At 34.2% G+C, this 17,932-nt stretch overlaps 1 protein-coding gene and 1 long non-coding RNA gene across 2 annotated transcripts in view; one reads left to right on the plus strand and one right to left on the minus strand.

The window, feature by feature from the left end:
- LOC133646177 (uncharacterized) overlaps window positions 1-17,932 on the plus strand; it is a 40,874-nt gene that overhangs the window by 2,375 nt on the left and 20,567 nt on the right. The window contains exon 2 of the long non-coding RNA XR_009825235.1: window positions 13,292-13,466. This is a non-coding gene — a long non-coding RNA (uncharacterized LOC133646177). The remainder of the gene's footprint in view (window positions 1-13,291; window positions 13,467-17,932) is intronic.
- The window catches only part of LOC133646175 (interaptin-like), a 57,487-nt gene continuing 44,087 nt past the window's right edge, over window positions 4,533-17,932 (minus strand). Inside the window, exons 11-14 of the mRNA XM_062041286.1 lie at window positions 17,386-17,510; window positions 13,318-13,396; window positions 13,167-13,225; window positions 4,533-10,292 (exon numbers count right to left, since the gene is read on the minus strand). Coding sequence (XP_061897270.1) covers window positions 10,199-10,292; window positions 13,167-13,225; window positions 13,318-13,396; window positions 17,386-17,510 — 357 coding nt within the window. The 3' untranslated portion in view covers window positions 4,533-10,198. The remainder of the gene's footprint in view (window positions 10,293-13,166; window positions 13,226-13,317; window positions 13,397-17,385; window positions 17,511-17,932) is intronic.

Below are 17,932 nucleotides of genomic sequence, written 5' to 3' on the forward strand. Positions count from 1 at the left end.
ATAAGAGACAATACAAATACATTTCAATAATTAAACATACATATATTCACAAATTACTTTAAGGGCTTTTCTACTTTTTGTATCATTTTCCAAGATTTAATTAAATAATTTGGGTTTCACTTTAAGAAAACTTCTTTTATGTTGTAAACATTTAGCTTGCAACATTATAATATAAATGATCATTTATAGGTTGCTATGATAGTCTAGATGCCAGTTTTTTACTGCAAAATGTAAATATTTTTATACAGCGTTTGTAAAAAAAAGAACATTTAATAAACGCTGTAGAAAAATATTTTAATTTTGCAGTAAAAAAAAACTGGCAGCTCAGTCATCATAATTTTATCGTAAAAGTTTACGGTCTTTTTTTTTTTTTTTTTACTGTATATTACTGTAAGTGGAAAAACGGCTTTATAATTAATTTACAGCAAAATTCTGGGCAGCCAGTTTCTACCATAAAATCTATCTGGATCACTTGCTTTGAAATAAGTCAAGGAGATATTTATTAAAAAATTTATTTTGACAAAAAAAAAAGTTTAATATAATTATATAGTGTAATATTGATTGCTTAACAGATAATACTACATTTTAAAAGTTGTACAATTGCATCCAATGCATGTATTTTTTCTGTCAAAATGGAAAGAACGAATACATTTAGTAAAAAAAAAAAGATAAAAGTACTTATTTGACGAACTGGATAGGATTGACTTTATCTCAGTTAAACAATGATATAATAAACAAATAATTTAGCCTTGGATTAAAAAAAATGGGGGAAATTAGTGCATATACAAAAAGTCCATAAAAATAAGGTAAAAACACATGAAAACAAGAGGGAAACATTAAAGAACACAAAGGACATAAAACCTCAAAATATCATAGAGCTGATGCAACTGCTGCCACTTCACCAACGCCATTTCCACATACAGCTACAAAAGTAAAACACACGGAAGACAGAAAATTGAGCAATAAAAATTACATATGGCGCAAATATGATTCATACGGAGCCCCTAAAGGGACATGGGGGAATTATTATTTATTTTTTATTTATGTATATATTTTTTAGATATGTATCTCGTGCGCACGAGATAGTTTCTAGTGCGTACGAGATACATATCTAAAAAAAAAAAAATAATAAAATAAATTATAAAAAATAAAAAAATCCCCCATGTCCCTTTAGGCCAGGGGCCTACAATGCTCATTAACATTTAAAAAAATAAATGTTAATTAACATTTGACAATATTTGGTATTTACTCTCGATTTCACATTGTAATGTAATATTTTAAATATTTAGTATTTAAAAAACATTTAGATTAAGCATTTACACTTACATTTTTAAAATGTTAAAACTTAAAATATTTCGTTTACTAAACCTTTTAAATGTCAATTAACATACACAAAAATAGTATTTACATAACAATTAGATTTAACATTTAAAATATTTGGTATAGAGATTACATTTAGATTCAGCATTTAGACCAAAGTCTTTTAAATGTTAATTAACACTTTAAATATACATGTTAATTACCACTAACAATATTTTGTATTTAGATTTAACTTTGAGTCACCATTTATATTTAGGTAACATTTAGATTGAACTTTTAAAATTACCATTTAGATTTAATATAGAAAAAATGTAATTTAGATTAATTAGATTTAGCATTTAAAAGACTTAGTATTTAGATTCACCATGTTGATGTAGTACAAAATATTTAGTGTTTGGATTTGATATTTAAAATATTAAGTATTTGGCTAACATTTAGATTCAGCATTTATACTTAAAAGACTAAATATTTTACACGTAAATTAACATTTAATGTTACTTAACAGAGGAGACTCACAAACGCCACAAAGTAGCCTGGAAACACACAAAAACTTTTGTGAAATGGTTCTGTTCTTTGTTTTTGTTGCCTCCTCCAGGACTAAAACGATTTTAATGTTAATTGCCATTTAAAAGATGAATGTTAACATTTAAAAAACATTTACTATTTAGGTTTATTATTTAGATTCACCATTTAATTTCTACCTCAAATAAGAAAATGAGCTAAATATTCCACATATATCATCTAGAAAATTGTGATTGAATGTTTACATTTCGCGACCCATATTTATATTCCTATTAATCTCAAAGTTTTCCCTGCTGCCAATTGCAGGGGTCCCAGCACAGCTGGTCTACTCGGTGCTTTCCTGGTTGTACTCACTCACTCACTCACTCACTCACTCACCTTTTGTCTTTCCTTGCTTGTGTGTCCCACTGTGCCCAGCAGGTCCAGTCTTTGTGCACAGCCTCCACAGCGATAAGATGCTTGTTATTAATAGTTCTTCATTGTAAAAGCAACAAAAACTAAAGCGTCGATCCATTTACACGCTCAGCAAAATGTCATTTAGAAACACTGTAGATCAGGCGATGTCCAAAGTGGTTTACATTGAGGGCCACATCACAGTTATGGCTGCCATCAGAGGGCCGCTTGTAACAGTGAATAATATATGAATTTGGTTCTGGATTTCATTATTAATTATATCAATTGTTTTAAGTATTATAATAATAATAATATAATTATAATATTTACATATATAATATATATATATATATATATTATAATATAATATAATATAAAATATAAATATATATAATATAAAAATTATATATAATAATAATACAATTATATATAATAGAAAAATATATAAATATAAAATAATTATAATAATAATAATAATAATATACATATATATATTATTATAAATCCATTTTACAGTAAAAACTTTACATGTACAAAATGTTACTGTAAAATATGTTTTTTTAATTTTTTTTTTTTACAACATTTTACGTAAATGGAAAAACAGTACCACTGTTTTGTTTTTTACGGAAAAATCTGGCAGCTTAGTTGCCAGAATTTTTGTGTTAAATTGACATTGGTTTTTGCAACATTATATTGCTCATGGAAAAACAGTACAAGTTCTTTTTTTATTCTGGCAACTTAGCTGCCAGTTTTTCGACCGTAAAAACAAAATGTAGCGTCTTTCCATTTACAGTAATACACCATTAAAAACAAGATTTTACGGTCAAAATATAGCAGCTCAGTCAACAGAATTTTTACACAAAAAATGGTAGTTCTTTTTTCAATTTACAGTAATATGCTGTAAAGAACACCGTCAAATTTATTGTAATTCTTTATTACTGGGTAGTTTGCTGTAAAATCAGATATTTAAGTATTTATTTTTTTTAGACAAAAAAATGTTTGTAAAGTATGATAATATAGTATACTGTAGTATTTTTTTTAGACACATTTTTTTTTGTAAAGTATGATAATATACTGTAGTATTCTTTTTTTTTTAGACAAAAAAATGTTTGTAAAGTATGATAATATACTGTAGTATTTTTTTTAGACAAAAAAAATGTTTGTAAAGTATAATAATGTACTGTAGTATTTTTTTAGACAAAAAAATGTTTGTAAAGTATGATAATATACTGTAGTATTATTTATTTTTTTAGACAAAACATTTTTTGTAAAGTATGATAATATACTGTAGTATTATTTTAGACAATTTTTTTTTGTAAAGTATGATAATATACTGTATTTTTTTTTAGACAAAAAAATGTTTGTAAAGTATAACATACTTTAGTATTTTTTTTAGACAAAAAATGTTTGTAAAGTATGATAATATACTGTAGTATTTTTTTTTTAGACAAAAAAATGTTTGTGAAGTATGATAATATACTGTAGTATTATTTATTTTTTTTAGACAAAAAAATGTTTGTAAAGTATGATAATATACTGTAGTATTTTTTTAAGACAAAACAATGTTTGTAAAGTATAATATACTGTAGTATTTTTTATAGACAACAAATGTTTGTGAAGTATGATAATATACTGTAGTATTTTTTTAGACACATTTTTTTTGTAAAGTATGATAACATACTGTAGTATTTTTTTTTCAGACAAAAAAATGTTTGTAAAGTATGATAATATACTGCAGTATTATTTATTTTTTTAGACCAAAAAGTTTGTAAAGTATGATAATATACTGTAGTATTTTTTAGACAAAAAAATGTTTGTAAACTATGATAATATACTGTAGTATTATTTATTTTTTTAGGCAAAAAAATGTTTGTAAAGTATAATATACTGTAGTTTTTAAAAAAAAAATTTAGACAAAAAAATGTTTGTAAAGTATAATATACTGTATTTTTTTTAGACAAAAAAGGTTTGTAAAGTATAATATACTGTAGTATTTTTTTAAACAAAAAAATGTTTGTAATGTATGATAATATACTGTAGTATTTATTTTTTTTAGACACATTTTTTTGTAAAGTATGTTAATATACTGTAGTATTTATTTTTTTAAACAAAAAACTGTTTGTAAAGTATGATAATATACTGTAGTATTTTTTTTTTAGACAAAAAATTGTTTGTAAAGTATGATAATATACTGTAATATTTGTTGCAATATTGGATATTATTAAAGTTGAAATGGTATGCAATTTCAAGCAGTACATATATTTTTTCTGTCAAAATGAAAACAAATCTTTGACATTTAGTGAGAAAATATGAAGTACTTTATTGACCGGGCCTTGAGTTTGACACCTGTGCTGTAGATAAAACTTTTTTTTTAAAAATGCATTAATGTTAGACTGATAATAGTTCAACCTTTGTTATACACAACAGTAGTAATGTCACACTTCTAATGATTGGAGGCCTTTTTGTGGGTGAAAAGCTTTTATTTTGCTAGCAGTAGCCGATAGCGAACAGCAATACAATCATTTCTTTGTCATTATAATGCAACAAAAAGAACACACTGACAAATATTTCCATCGGCTGGCAGGACAAAGCTCGAGCGTGGCTTCATTCCACAATAATGTCAAACTAAATCAAATTGTACATCAACAGATATGACACATTTCAATAAATCTGCAGCTTTACTGGTTGTTTACACCCTCGGCTGTTAAATGGCTTTTGAAAGTGGCAACAATACATCCTTAGTACTGTCAATACCTAAATACTGCAGCACAGCTTCATTAACTGTGGAAGAACAGTCCATTTTTATGTATTACCTTATTTTCCAGGCTATAAACCGCTACTTTTTTCCAACGCTTTGATCCCTGCAGCTTATAAAACGGTGGGGCTTATTTATGGATTTTATCTTCGCTAATGGCCATAATGTTTTGTAGTGGCCAAACAGTTTTCATATTACACCGACAGAGACGCTAAAAAGGTGTTTTCCTTGTGCTGCGGCGCCGCATTTCGGACGAGTTTGCTCACCGCGGGTGCTGAAGGTTGAAAACTCCAAGCAAAAGGTTGTAAGTTTTACAATATAAACTATTCATACTTACTAAACCGTCCCCATGTGTGATGTCTGTAGAAGTGTTTTCAAATCAATCAATGTTTATTTATATAGACCTAAATCACAAGTGTCTCAAAGGGCTGCACAAGCCACGACGACATCCTCGGTTCAGAGCCCACATAAGGGCAAGGAAAAACTCAACCCAGTGGGATGTCAATGAGAAACCTCGGAGAGGACCCTCTATGGACGCCGAGTTTTTTTCATGCTTATTTGTACGTGCTATCTTAATGTAATCAAGCTAGCGTCGTTAGCATTAGCAAATATGCTATCAGGTTAGTATTATTACCTTAAAATGGCATTCTTTTTGTATTGTTGTTAAGTCGGTTTATCTGATTGGAGAGCGAGCTTCTGCAGCTAGTGGCTCCATGATGATGACTTCTGTTTTGTTTGATCAGCCGTTTTACTGCAGTGTGACAAGCACTGTTTGGAAACAATTAAGGTGTGTAAATGTTGATTTAAATTATTTTTCTTATTATTTCTCTGGGAAAATTATTTTATCTGAAGCATTTTTATTATTATTATGACAATAATTTTTTAATATTATTTATATGGGAATAAATAATTATTTCCTATCTGAGGATACATTATTTGAATTGTTATTCATCTTAGAATACATTATGTTAATTGTTATATCAGCGGCTTATAGTCTAGTGGAGCTAATGTACGTAAAAAAAAAAAAAATCTTCTAAAATCTGTTGAGTGCGGCTTAAATACCGGTCTATAGCTCTATAGCCCGGAAAATACGGTAATTGACACAGAATGTTTATATTAAAAAAATGAAGTTCATAAATGTATTTGTATTTGATGAGTAAAATAAGTATTAAGCTACCGTGGGTCTGGGTTAGTTTTTGCCTCATCCCTCACTTAAAGCGTGAGTGAAGATACACTATATTGCCAAAAGTATTTGGCCACCCATCCAAATGATCAGAATCAGGTGTCCTGATCACTTGGCCAGGCTACAGGTGTGTAAAACCAAGCACTTCGACATGGAGACTGTTTCCACAAACATTTAGTGAAAGAATGGGCCGCTCTCAGTGATTTCCAGCGTGGAGCTGTCATAGGATGCCACCTGTGCAACAAATCCAGTCGTGAAATTTCCTCGCTCCTAAATATTCCAACGGTCGGCTTTATTATAAGAAAATAGAAGATGTCAGGTTCAAACACTGATGACATCTATTAAACAAGACAAGAAGCAAAGAATCAATCAGTGACAGAATTCAATTTTGCTCAATTGAGGAGAAACGTGTCGACCTGTAACCTCTTACAGTGTCACCCACGCTCTGACGAAAAAGGTTTACGTCTCCTCCTTTATTTGGACACTCCCTGTTTACACAACATCTGCTTCCAAAGGAATGGGGAGTATGTAAACAGTCATTGTTTTCGGTCAAATTAACACAAAAGAAAAAGATGCCTCGGGCTTGGGCTGGTCCTGGCTTCAGCTTGAGCAGGTCTTCGATGACAATAGATAACCCCCTCCCGTCTCCTCCCATCGTACACAATGGAATTTTCCAAGCCTTTGCTTGGTGCAACAAAGACAGCCTCTTCTTGTCTGTTCATTGGGAACTTTGATAATTTACATACAATTCTTCTGACAGGAAGAGTTTGGGAACAACAGCAACTCAGCCACAAAGTGGTATGAATTAAGGTGTGGGGCTTGGCCCCTTAGTTCCAGTGAAAGGAACTTTGAATGCTCCAGGATACCAAACATTTTTTGCACAATTCCATGCTCCCAAACTTGTGGGAACAGTTTGGAGCGGGCCCCTTCCTCTTCCAACATGACTGTGCACCAGTGCACAAAGCAAGGCCCATAAAGACATGACAGAGTCTGATGTGGATGAACTTGACTGGCCTGCACAGAGTCCTGACCTGAACCCGATAGAACACCTTTGAGATGAATTAGAACGGAGACTGAGAGCCAGGCCTTCTCCACCAACATTCACCAATGCGCTTTTGGAAGAATGGTGGAAAATTCCTATGAACACACTCCGCAACCTTGTGGACAGCCTTCCCAGACGAGTTGAAGCTGTAATAGCTGCAAACATCATATTGAACCCTATGGGTTAGGAATGGGATGGCACTTCAAGTTCATATGCGAGTCAAGGCAGGTGGCCAAATACTTTTAGTGGAAAGCGAATGAGATAATACAGATGCCACCTGGTGGTTGTCTGAGCACATTGCAGCTAGACCTGGATAGTCCCACTCCTTAATGCTTTAGTCACGTGCGGGATTTTCACAGGAATGAGGCAAAATACAACCCTACCTACTGTACCATAAGAATTATGAATTTTTCAAATCTTTGTAGGGATAATTATTCAAAATACACCCCCCCCCCCACCCCCGCTATATATACAAATATATATTATGAGTATGTGTATGTACAATCAAGGATTACTATACAATCATCTGCGACGTGGATGACGTTCATTTCAAAAGAGTCCACGTATAATTGGGATGAAAAAGAAGGTGAATATGTCTTGATCATGGATGTAAGAAGAAGTTATTAATGCACTGTGGGTTCCAAAATATATGACAACAGCTAAAATATTAAACGTGGAAGCCACTGTGGTAAATAAGTACACATAAACAGCAGTGAACGCACTCAAAGTCATCTACAGGACAGTTCTATTGAGCGTGGGCAAAGTTGATGAAAACATTCTCCTTCTAAAGCTAGCAGCTGGGGTAGGTTCCAACAATCGTAAGATTGACTGATACTTACAGCAAAGTGCTTCCTTATTCTCTTTTCATGTCATCAGAATGTCCAAGCGTCAACTTTAAAGCTATTCCGGTATCCTAACAAAAATGTATTTTTTTGAATATCTTGGGTGTAGCCAATACTCTGTCTGAGCCAATCAGGAGGCGAGGTTCACATCCTGAATTACGAGTAGACGTTTGAGGATCTGCATCCGAGGAAATAAACAGCGATAACTAAGCAGCACAGTGGTTTAATTATTGACACTTCCTGTTTCTACGTGCCTTAAAAGGATCTTAATAATCTTGGTATTACAGTATTTCATAAGTATTTCACGTGTTCTGTGTACAGTGTGACTGACTGAGCTGTTTATTTACATATCATTTACAACTTACATTACAGTCAAGGAACAAAACTATTAGGACCACCTATACCAAAGATTGGGCATTTATCTGAGAATAAAATATTTTTAATCCAGGGCTAAATAATTTTTTTTATCATATCAGTATTTAACTGAGAATATATTAATTTTCTAGCTGAAAATAATATATTTCTTATGTTATTTATCTGAGGATAAATTATTTTTCTTATTATTTCTCTGGGAAAATTATTATAAATATTTTTATCTGAAGCATTTTTATTGTTATTATGACGATAATTTTTTATTATTATTTATATGGGAATAAATACTTATTTTGAAGTGAATTATATTTATATAGCGCTTTTCTCTAGTGACTCAAAGCGCTTTTAGATAGTGAAACCCAATATCTAAGTTACATTTAAACCAGTGTGGGTGGCACCGGGAGCAGGTGGGTAAAGTGTCTTGCCCAAGGACACAACGGCAGTGACTCGGATGGCGGAAGCGGGGATCGAACCTGGAACCCTCCAGTTGCTGGCACGGCCACTCTACCAACCGAGCCATACCGCCCCATTTTCTATCCGAGGATACATTATTTGAATTGTTATTCATCTTAGAATAAATTATGTTAATTGTTATTTAGCTAAGAATAAATTATAATTATTTATCTCGGGATACATTATTTTATTATTATTTTTTGAGGATAAATTATAAATATTTTGAAGATAAAAAAATAAGTTTTTATCTGAGGATATATCATTTGAATTGTTATTTTTCTGAGGCTAAATTATAACTATTGTGTTTTGAGGATAAATAATATTTATTACTTACATTCTATTCTATTATTTATCTGAGGAGTTTTTATTTGATTATTTTTTGAGGATAAATTATAATTATTATTACTTTGAAGATAAAACAATGCGTATTTATCTGGGGATATATCATTGAATTGCTATTTTTCTGAGGCTAAATTATAACTATTGGGTATTGAGGATAAATAATATTACATACATTCTATTCTATTATTTATCTGAGGAGTTTTCCACTCATGGAGGGATCGGGATGTTGAAGAATTGCTGACATATTTCCAGCATAATTTCATGTCCTGTGGAAGATCCCATTTTGTAGTAAAATATGTTCCGTGCACAAAGATTGTTCTATCAAGGCATGCTTGGACGAGTTTGGTGTGGAAGAAGGCGAGCGCGTAGAGCCCTGAGCGCATGAATTACTCCACACGAAAGAATCCTGCAGCAATCTTTCTTGGAGGCTTCTTGAGTTTCTGCCATAAGATATTTGTAGTATAAAATATAAAATGTTTGTTTATCATCACAACAAGAGTACAATTTGTAGTTAGCGTGTAAAAATAGCAAAGCGATACTAGCATGCGCTTAAATGTGACAGTTTGTAAACACTTCTCTTTTGTCTCACATAGACATATTTCCATCTCCAAAATTGAATAGTTTTTTTGTATTATTCCTTTTATTTTTTAAACTACTACTACTTAATCTAGTACTACTTTACTACCTTCATAGAAATAGAGCAGAAACCTGAGAAATGATTTTGCAACAGGAGTTTCCCTATTATCTGCAATACGCTTTACTTTGTCAAACATAAAAAAACTAATTATAATAATATTACCCATAATTATAGTCATCAAAAATAAACAATAAAAGCGTGTCAATTGTCTTGACTTGGTCAAAATGAACGTTGTGTGTGTTTGTGTGGACGATGTGATAAAGGTGTGACTAAATAAAATGTAACTAATAGTTAATAATAGTTAATGAGAGTGTGTGTCTTCACGGTAGATGATGGGTCAAATCTTTACGTCCATCTGAGGCAGCAGCAACACACAGTAGAGCAGAATCCACACGACAACCAGAAGATAGGGCTCCCAGCTATCGCTCCAGCTGCACACACACACACACACACACACACACACACACACACACACACACACACACACACACACACACACACACACACACACACACACACACACACACACACACACACACACACACACACACACACACAATCAGATTGTTAAGCAGTATTTCCAGAAGTCATGTTCTTAGGATGTACAGTAAAGCAGAGGTTTACGTTGCATAGAGTAAAGTAACTGAGACGGCCATAAAAATGTAGAATTTTTGACACTAATACAATGTAGGACAGGGGTGGGCAATTAATTTTTACCGGGGGCCGCATGAGCAACCCGAGCACTGCTGGAGGGCCACATCGACAATATTTCAATTCAATTTTGCTCAATATTATTTTTGATATATACCGTAAGATAAATAATAATAATAATAATATTAATTAATAATAATAATACTTTCATTTAACCTAACTTAACTTTATACCAAAAGCACCGCTTTGGAAATCATTTGTACCCCTTTCAGAGATCACATTTAGTTCCCCTTAAACATCCTCATGTTGCACAATGAAATGTAAGCATAGGATGAAGTGTGCATTCCTGTAACTTTCTCTAGTAACAGCATTCCATGATTAATATCAATAAATTAACATTAATAATAAATGACAGTAAAATAAGCACACGTATGACTGAGGAGTCAGAGTGTAACTTTGTGTGGTGTTTGAGTTGTCCGACTTTTTGTGTGGCCATAAACGCACCAGTGGTTTAGTGCTATGCGTGTTGGTGACAGATGACAAGTTGGTTTTGGCCTGGTTTGTACGGCAGAAAATGACTAGTTTTTCGAGATAGAAGTGTTTTACTCATGTTTTTGGTGTGGTTATGGCCGAATATAAACAGTTTTGCTCAATAAAGTGATCGATATAATTCCTGTCCTCGAAGCATCTCGATAGACGTTACAATAATTGAACGGTGTTGATGAACACCGTTAGGGCCGCTTGTTGTCACTGTCACTCAGAGTTGCATTGCAAAATTACACAGAATAAATGTGTTTATTTTGTTTAGAATTCAGATGGGATTTGATTTGGTGCGCGGCATATATTTGCTGTGCGCAGAGGACGCTTGAGCAGTGCGCAATTGCGCAGGCGCGCACCTTAGAGGGAACGTTGCTTGGCAGTCCATGTCTTGTTGAAAACACGCCATTCCTCATCAACTTTTCTCTTTTTAGCGTCTCGGGTGTAAACCGTGCATCACTTGTCGCTGTGCACCTTCTCTCACAGGTTACACACGGACATACGCCCATAAATAACACTTTTCAAAATAAAAGCAGCACAGTTGTATTGCGCACACGACATAGATGTTTTTTCAACTTTATTTTGTAATTTGTGATTGCAGCTGTTCACATTCACTCACAAGCACGCACGCGCGTACGTCCACACGAAAGTAATACAAATAACGCTTTTCAAAACAAAAGCAGCGCCGTTGTATTGCACACTCGACATGGATACTTTTTTAAATGGATTTTGTAATTTATGATTGGCCTCACGCGGGCCGGACAAGGACGCACAAAGGGCCGGATGTGGCCCGCGGGCCGCAGAATGCCCACGTCTGATGTAGGATATAATGAGAGACGATACAATAGAGCGGGGGTCGGCAACCCGCGGCTCTAGAGCCACTCTGGCCTAGTGACTCTCTGGAGCTTTTTCAAAAATGTATGAAAAAAGGAAAAAAATTAGGGAAAAATATTTTTTTTATTTTTAATATGGTTTCTGTAGGAGGACAAACGTGACACACACCTTCCTAAATATAAAAAATAATCGATATCGACCGATATAAAACTCTTACGTCGTGATACAGTTTTCAGCTATATCGCCCAGTCCTAATTGTGGGTAAAATAAGGGAACACAAATGAGCAAATGCTTCACATTCTTAGCTTGTAGTCCCGTTCTTTGTCTCTACCAGTGGTTCTTAACCTGGGTTCGATGGAACCCTAGGGGTTCGGTGAGTCTGCCTCAGGGGTTCGGCGGAGGTCAAAACACACCCGACTCATCGTGTAAATACAAACTTCTCCCTATGGGCGTATTACGGATACGGCAACATTTGACTGATTTGCAGGTGTGTAATTTGTTGTGAGTTTATGCACTGTTTGTTTTGTTGTTTGAACAAGGTGATGTTCATGCACGGTTCATTTTATGCACCAGTAAAACAACATGGTAACACTTTAGTATGGGGAACATAGTCACCATTAATTAGTTGCTTATTAACATGCAAATTAGTAACATATTGGCTCTTAACTAGTCATTATTAAGTACATATTAATGCCTTATTCGACATGACCTTATTATAACCCTAACCCTCTAACCCTGACCCGAACCCTAACCAAATAACTCTAAATTAAGTCTTTGTTATTTAGAACATGTTCCCCATACTAAAGTGTTACCAAAAACATATAACTTTGTCTTGAATTTGAAAAAAAAAAACATAAGATTTTTCACTAAAGAAGGGTTCGGTGAATGCGCATATGAAACTGGTGGGGTTCGGTACCTCCAACAAGGTTAAGAACCACTGCTCTATACTGAACAATGCTCCCTGCTTTCATCTTATTCACTTGTCTTTGTTGACATTTTTCACTTGGAAAGCCAAGTGTTCCCGACAGACGAGGCTTTTCAAGCCAAGTCCAGCTAGTTAAAGACTGAACTGTACTTCATTAACATTTTTAATGTGTATCATGTGGGAAATCGGCACAAAAGATTCAATAGCTAATAATCAGATAAGGAATATATATTTACATGTTACACTCCTATTAACTAATAAATGAAGGTCAGGATACTCACTCTTGATATCGACTCTAAAGTTTGTTATTAGCGTTAAAAAGTCAGGACACATCAAAGAAGGAAGGACACATTCTTACCAACGTTCTAAGTCGTCCATGTTCTGTTTTGTTGTCATGTTGATGCGATTGTCCTGCGACTAGAAAGAAGAAGACAACACTTCAGTTGTAGCTAAGTGCCAACTAAGACATTAATGGTTCTACAGATGGGAGCAATGCGGAGAAAACCAACCGTGGTGAAGTGAAGACCCTTCCTGTGACGGAGTATTGGAGGGATCAGGACTTCTTCGTTCTGACTCGGACTGTCATGGCTGAAAGGAAAACTCGGATCAGTTGAGACGGAATGGAGCTGTTATGGATACGTGGCTGCTGACAAAGCATGTTAGTATTCAACTCAACTCAGGTGGTTAGTAGTAGTACAAATGGAAATGTCACATTTTGTGATCCATGGGTAGCCCGTTTTGGGTGAAAAAGCGCATGTAAAATGAAGGGATGCCCCGAAAAACCTTTTCACTTTTGATACGATACTGATATTAGAGCCTTGAACATTGGATGGTACTGATATTAATTCGATTTAACATCAACAGTAATCATGCATATTTTTATTAGTGTGGAATGTTAGAAAAGGTTTGATTAAAAAGGCTTAGTGGCCACATGCGTGGACAGCACCTTTTAGCTCTTTTTTCCAAAATTGTGTACACTACTGAATTGGGGTCTTATGGCCGCTTATGTGGACACTTATACTGCCATCTGGTGGTGTCAGAAGAGTATAACATACAATGGAATTTGGAAAAAAAAAGTGTAAAAATAAGAATTAGCATGTCACTAAACATGAAGTACACGTTTGTGTACTTATGGACTAAGTACATCATATCAAAAGATGATTCTTAGTTTTTATTCTAATTAGGGTCCAATAAACCCAAATAGCAAAGAGAAAAAAAAAAAGTATGTAAACAAACAGCTTGGTCCTTAAGAGGTTAAGTGAAATGCAGGCATGGAAAACACCAACCGACCGTATTTTCCGACTATAAGCCGCTAATTTTTTCCTATGCTTCAGAACCTGCGGCCTATAAAACGGCGCGACTAATTTATAGATTTTTCTTCGCTAACGGCTATAATTTTTTGTATTCAACAAATAGTTTTTAACACCGACAGAGACACTAAAAAGGTGTGTTATTGTGTGTGCTATGGCATCATCTTTTGAACGAGTTTTTTGAGCACAATTTGTACACAAGGCAATTCTAAGTGCTTTACAGATAATTAAAAATAAAAATAATTCAAATTAAAATAAGAAAATACTATCATAATTAATTAAAATCAATCAAATGCTGTAAATAAAATACTTTCAGTTGTCATATGCACAATTACATAAAAGTGTTTTCAGGCTGGGTATGAACATTGCCAACATTGAATGATAATTGTGTTTTTTGGCGACACCTAGTGGCCACAATAATAATAATAATAATACATTTTATTTGTAAAAAGCACTTTACATTGAGTAAACAACCTCAAAGTGCTACAGTGTATTAAAAAAAATAAAAAAAATAAAAATAAAAGGATAATAAAAAATAAATAAAAATAAAAACTAGATCAGCCAAATAGCTAAAACTAGTATGCATATATCTAAAAAAAAAGGCTTTTTTAAAAAGAAGGGTTTTTAAGCCTTTTTTAAAAGCATCCACAGTCTGTGGTGCCCTCAGGTGGTCAGGGAGAGCGTTCCACGGACTGGGAGCGGCGGAGCAGAAAGTCCGGTCTCCCATTGTTCGTAGCTTTGTCCTCGGAGGTTGGAGGAGGTTAGCCTGTCCGGAGCGGAGGTGTCGTGTGGAGGATTTGGGGGTGAGTAGTTCTTTGAGGTAGAGGGGGACATTTCCATGGAGGCACTGGTGGGTTAATAGGGAGACTTCGAATTCAATCCTGAGTGGAACAGGAAGCCAGTGAAGGGATTTGATTCATTATGTAAAGCTTGTGACGCAGTGTCCGCCCTGAGATCGGTAGGTTGTGAGTTCAAACCCCGGCCGAGTCATACCAAAGACTATAAAAATGGGACCCATTACTTCCCTGCTTGACACTCAGCATCAAGGGTTGGAATTGGGGGTTAAATCACCAAAATGATTCCCGGGCGCGGCCACCGCTGCTGCTCACTGCTCCCCTCACCTCCCAGGGTGAGGGGGAAAATGCAGAGAATAATTTCGCCACACCTCATGAGTGTGGGACAATCATTAGTACAAAAAAATAAATAAAAAATTAAGTTGAATGATGCGGATACGTTTGTTACTGATACTTTCTAATATGCTCCTGCTTTGGAGACTTACGTACGTCTAGCTTGTGTGCTGCTGTGTGCTTAGCTGTTGTGTAGTTGTTAGCTCTTTATGGCTTACAGCGTTTTGTAAATGACTTGACTAAAATACAAGAAAAGACCAAACTTGTGGGATTATTGCAGGACATTTAGATGTTGACTGGCAGTCCAGTTCTACTGTCACGTAGCGATGGTCGGGTTCCCAGGATGCAGAAGGACAAGCAGGAAGCGACATGTAAGAGCCTTTTAATCTAATAAGGCCAACTCAAAGTGTGGTCCGTGTACCACTAGCGGGCTCCACCTACAATCACTTGAATAAAGTACAGTGTTTTATTTTCCTATTTAAAACACATTGTTTCTGTTCAAACTGAGTAATGTTACAGTGGCCAAAAATATTAAATATACTTGATAAATAAAACCTCTCTTGTTTTTAATGAGTATTTAGGCCTACTACACTACCGTATTTGGATGTTAGTCATTATGGGAGGTACTTGGGGGGGAAAAAAGTTGGGAGAACAACTGCAATAAGGCAAAAGACAAAACAGCAAGCTGCTGGGAAATGCACTTTGAATCAAAAGCCAAAAACGTAGCTCTTAGCCTAGCATGACAACCAGAGGTAGTGGAGTAAAGCCAACACAACAGTCATCAACGCCAATCAATGGACCTGCAAACGGCGAGACGGGTTTATAAGAGTGCGAGATTAGTGTTGGCAGCAGATACGGTCAGTAATCAATTAGCAGAAACCAGTGTGTATATTCAGCCCACCTAGCAAACAGAATGTAAACAAAAGCAGGCTAGGAGCACTGAGAAAGGGACAAAACACTTAAAGGGAACATCAAAACAAAACCAAAACAAGACATGACCTTATGTGACAAGTAGGGATGTCCGATAATGGCTTTTTGCCGATATGCCGATATTGTCCAACTCTTTAATTACCGATACCGATATCAACCGATATATACAGTCGTGGAATTAACACATTATTATGCCTAATTTGGACAACCAGGTATGGTGAAGATAAGGTACTTTTTTAAAAAATGAGTAAAATAAAATAAGATAAATAAATTAAAAACATTTTCTTGAATAAAAAAGAAAGTAAAACAATATAAAAACAGTTACATAGAAACTAGTAATTAATGAAAATTTGTAAAATTAACTGTTAAAGGTTAGTATTATTAGTGGACCAGCAGCATGCACAATCATGTGTGCTTACGGACTGTATCCCTTGCAGACTGTATTGATATATATTGATATATAATGTAGGAACCAGAATATTAATAACAGAAAGAAACAACCCTTTTGTGTGAATGAGTGTAAATGGGGGAGGGAGGTTTTTTGGGTTGGTGCACTAATTGTAAGTGTATCTTGTGTTTTTTATGTGGATTTAATAAAAAATAAAAAAAAAATTAAAAAAATAAATAAATAAAAACCCGATACTGATAATAAAAAAAAACGATACCGATAATTTCCGATATTACATTTTAACGCATTTATCGGCCGATAATATCGGCAGACCGATATTATCGGACCTCTCTAGTGACAAGTCATGACAATATACAAATAAACGTGTTGCATGTATCTTAACACTTGCAGTACATCTGAGATTTTAGAATAGAATGGACTTTATTGTCATTATATTTGCATATAACGCGATTAAGGACTCCAACTTAAGGTGCGGTAGTGGAAACAAATATGGGATAAAAATAAATTACACATTACACAAGAAGTAATAAAGATAAAAAATAAGAATTGAAATAAACAGACTACTATCCAATAAAAAATACTGTACAATGAACAGAACATGCAAACAGATATAATAGTTTTTTTGCCAATATCGGACCAATATTCAAATTGGATCGGGACACCCATATTAAAATGTTAATGAATGATTGACAGGACAGGACGCCTTATATGAAATTGTTCATATTCCTCGTCCCTTCCTGCTCCGTCACCTGGGTAAAGTGTGGTTGTAAATGTAAGAAGGATGTCAGAATAAAAGCCTACCTCACAGGCACTGTGATTTCCTTGAAAGAGTCTTGGCTTCCATCGCTGCAGGTAATTGGAAAAGCTCCCATGAGTGCAGGAAGCTGGCATTGGTCTTTGGGTGCAGATGTGCGGTCTTTCTCAGCCTTCACAAAATAAGAAAAGGAGAAAAAGAAAGTAGAAGTGCTTTATTTTGAATGGAATATAAGACGTTGCAGAACAACAAATAGCTGCTTAGCATATCATAAAAAGTATATGTATTATTCCGCATTTGAAATTGTGCATCTAATTTAGAACTTGAGTGATTGCTTTCATTTAATGGTATCTTTTTTTTACTACATGCACAAATGTGCTTGTGTGTGTTTCCTAGGGCTGGGCAGTATGGCTGAAAACTGTATCACGATATAAGGGTTTTGTATTGGTCGATAGCGATAATTATTGCTATTTTTATGACCCATCAAAAATAAGGACCAGACATAAAATATATTAAATGTAAACATTTATATTTCAAATGTAACCTTCCTGTGATTATAATCCATTCAGCTATCAAGGCAGAAAGAAAAGGAAA

This window comes from Entelurus aequoreus, linkage group LG03 (assembly GCF_033978785.1).
Source record: "Entelurus aequoreus isolate RoL-2023_Sb linkage group LG03, RoL_Eaeq_v1.1, whole genome shotgun sequence".
Lineage (NCBI taxonomy): Eukaryota > Metazoa > Chordata > Actinopteri > Syngnathiformes > Syngnathidae > Entelurus > Entelurus aequoreus.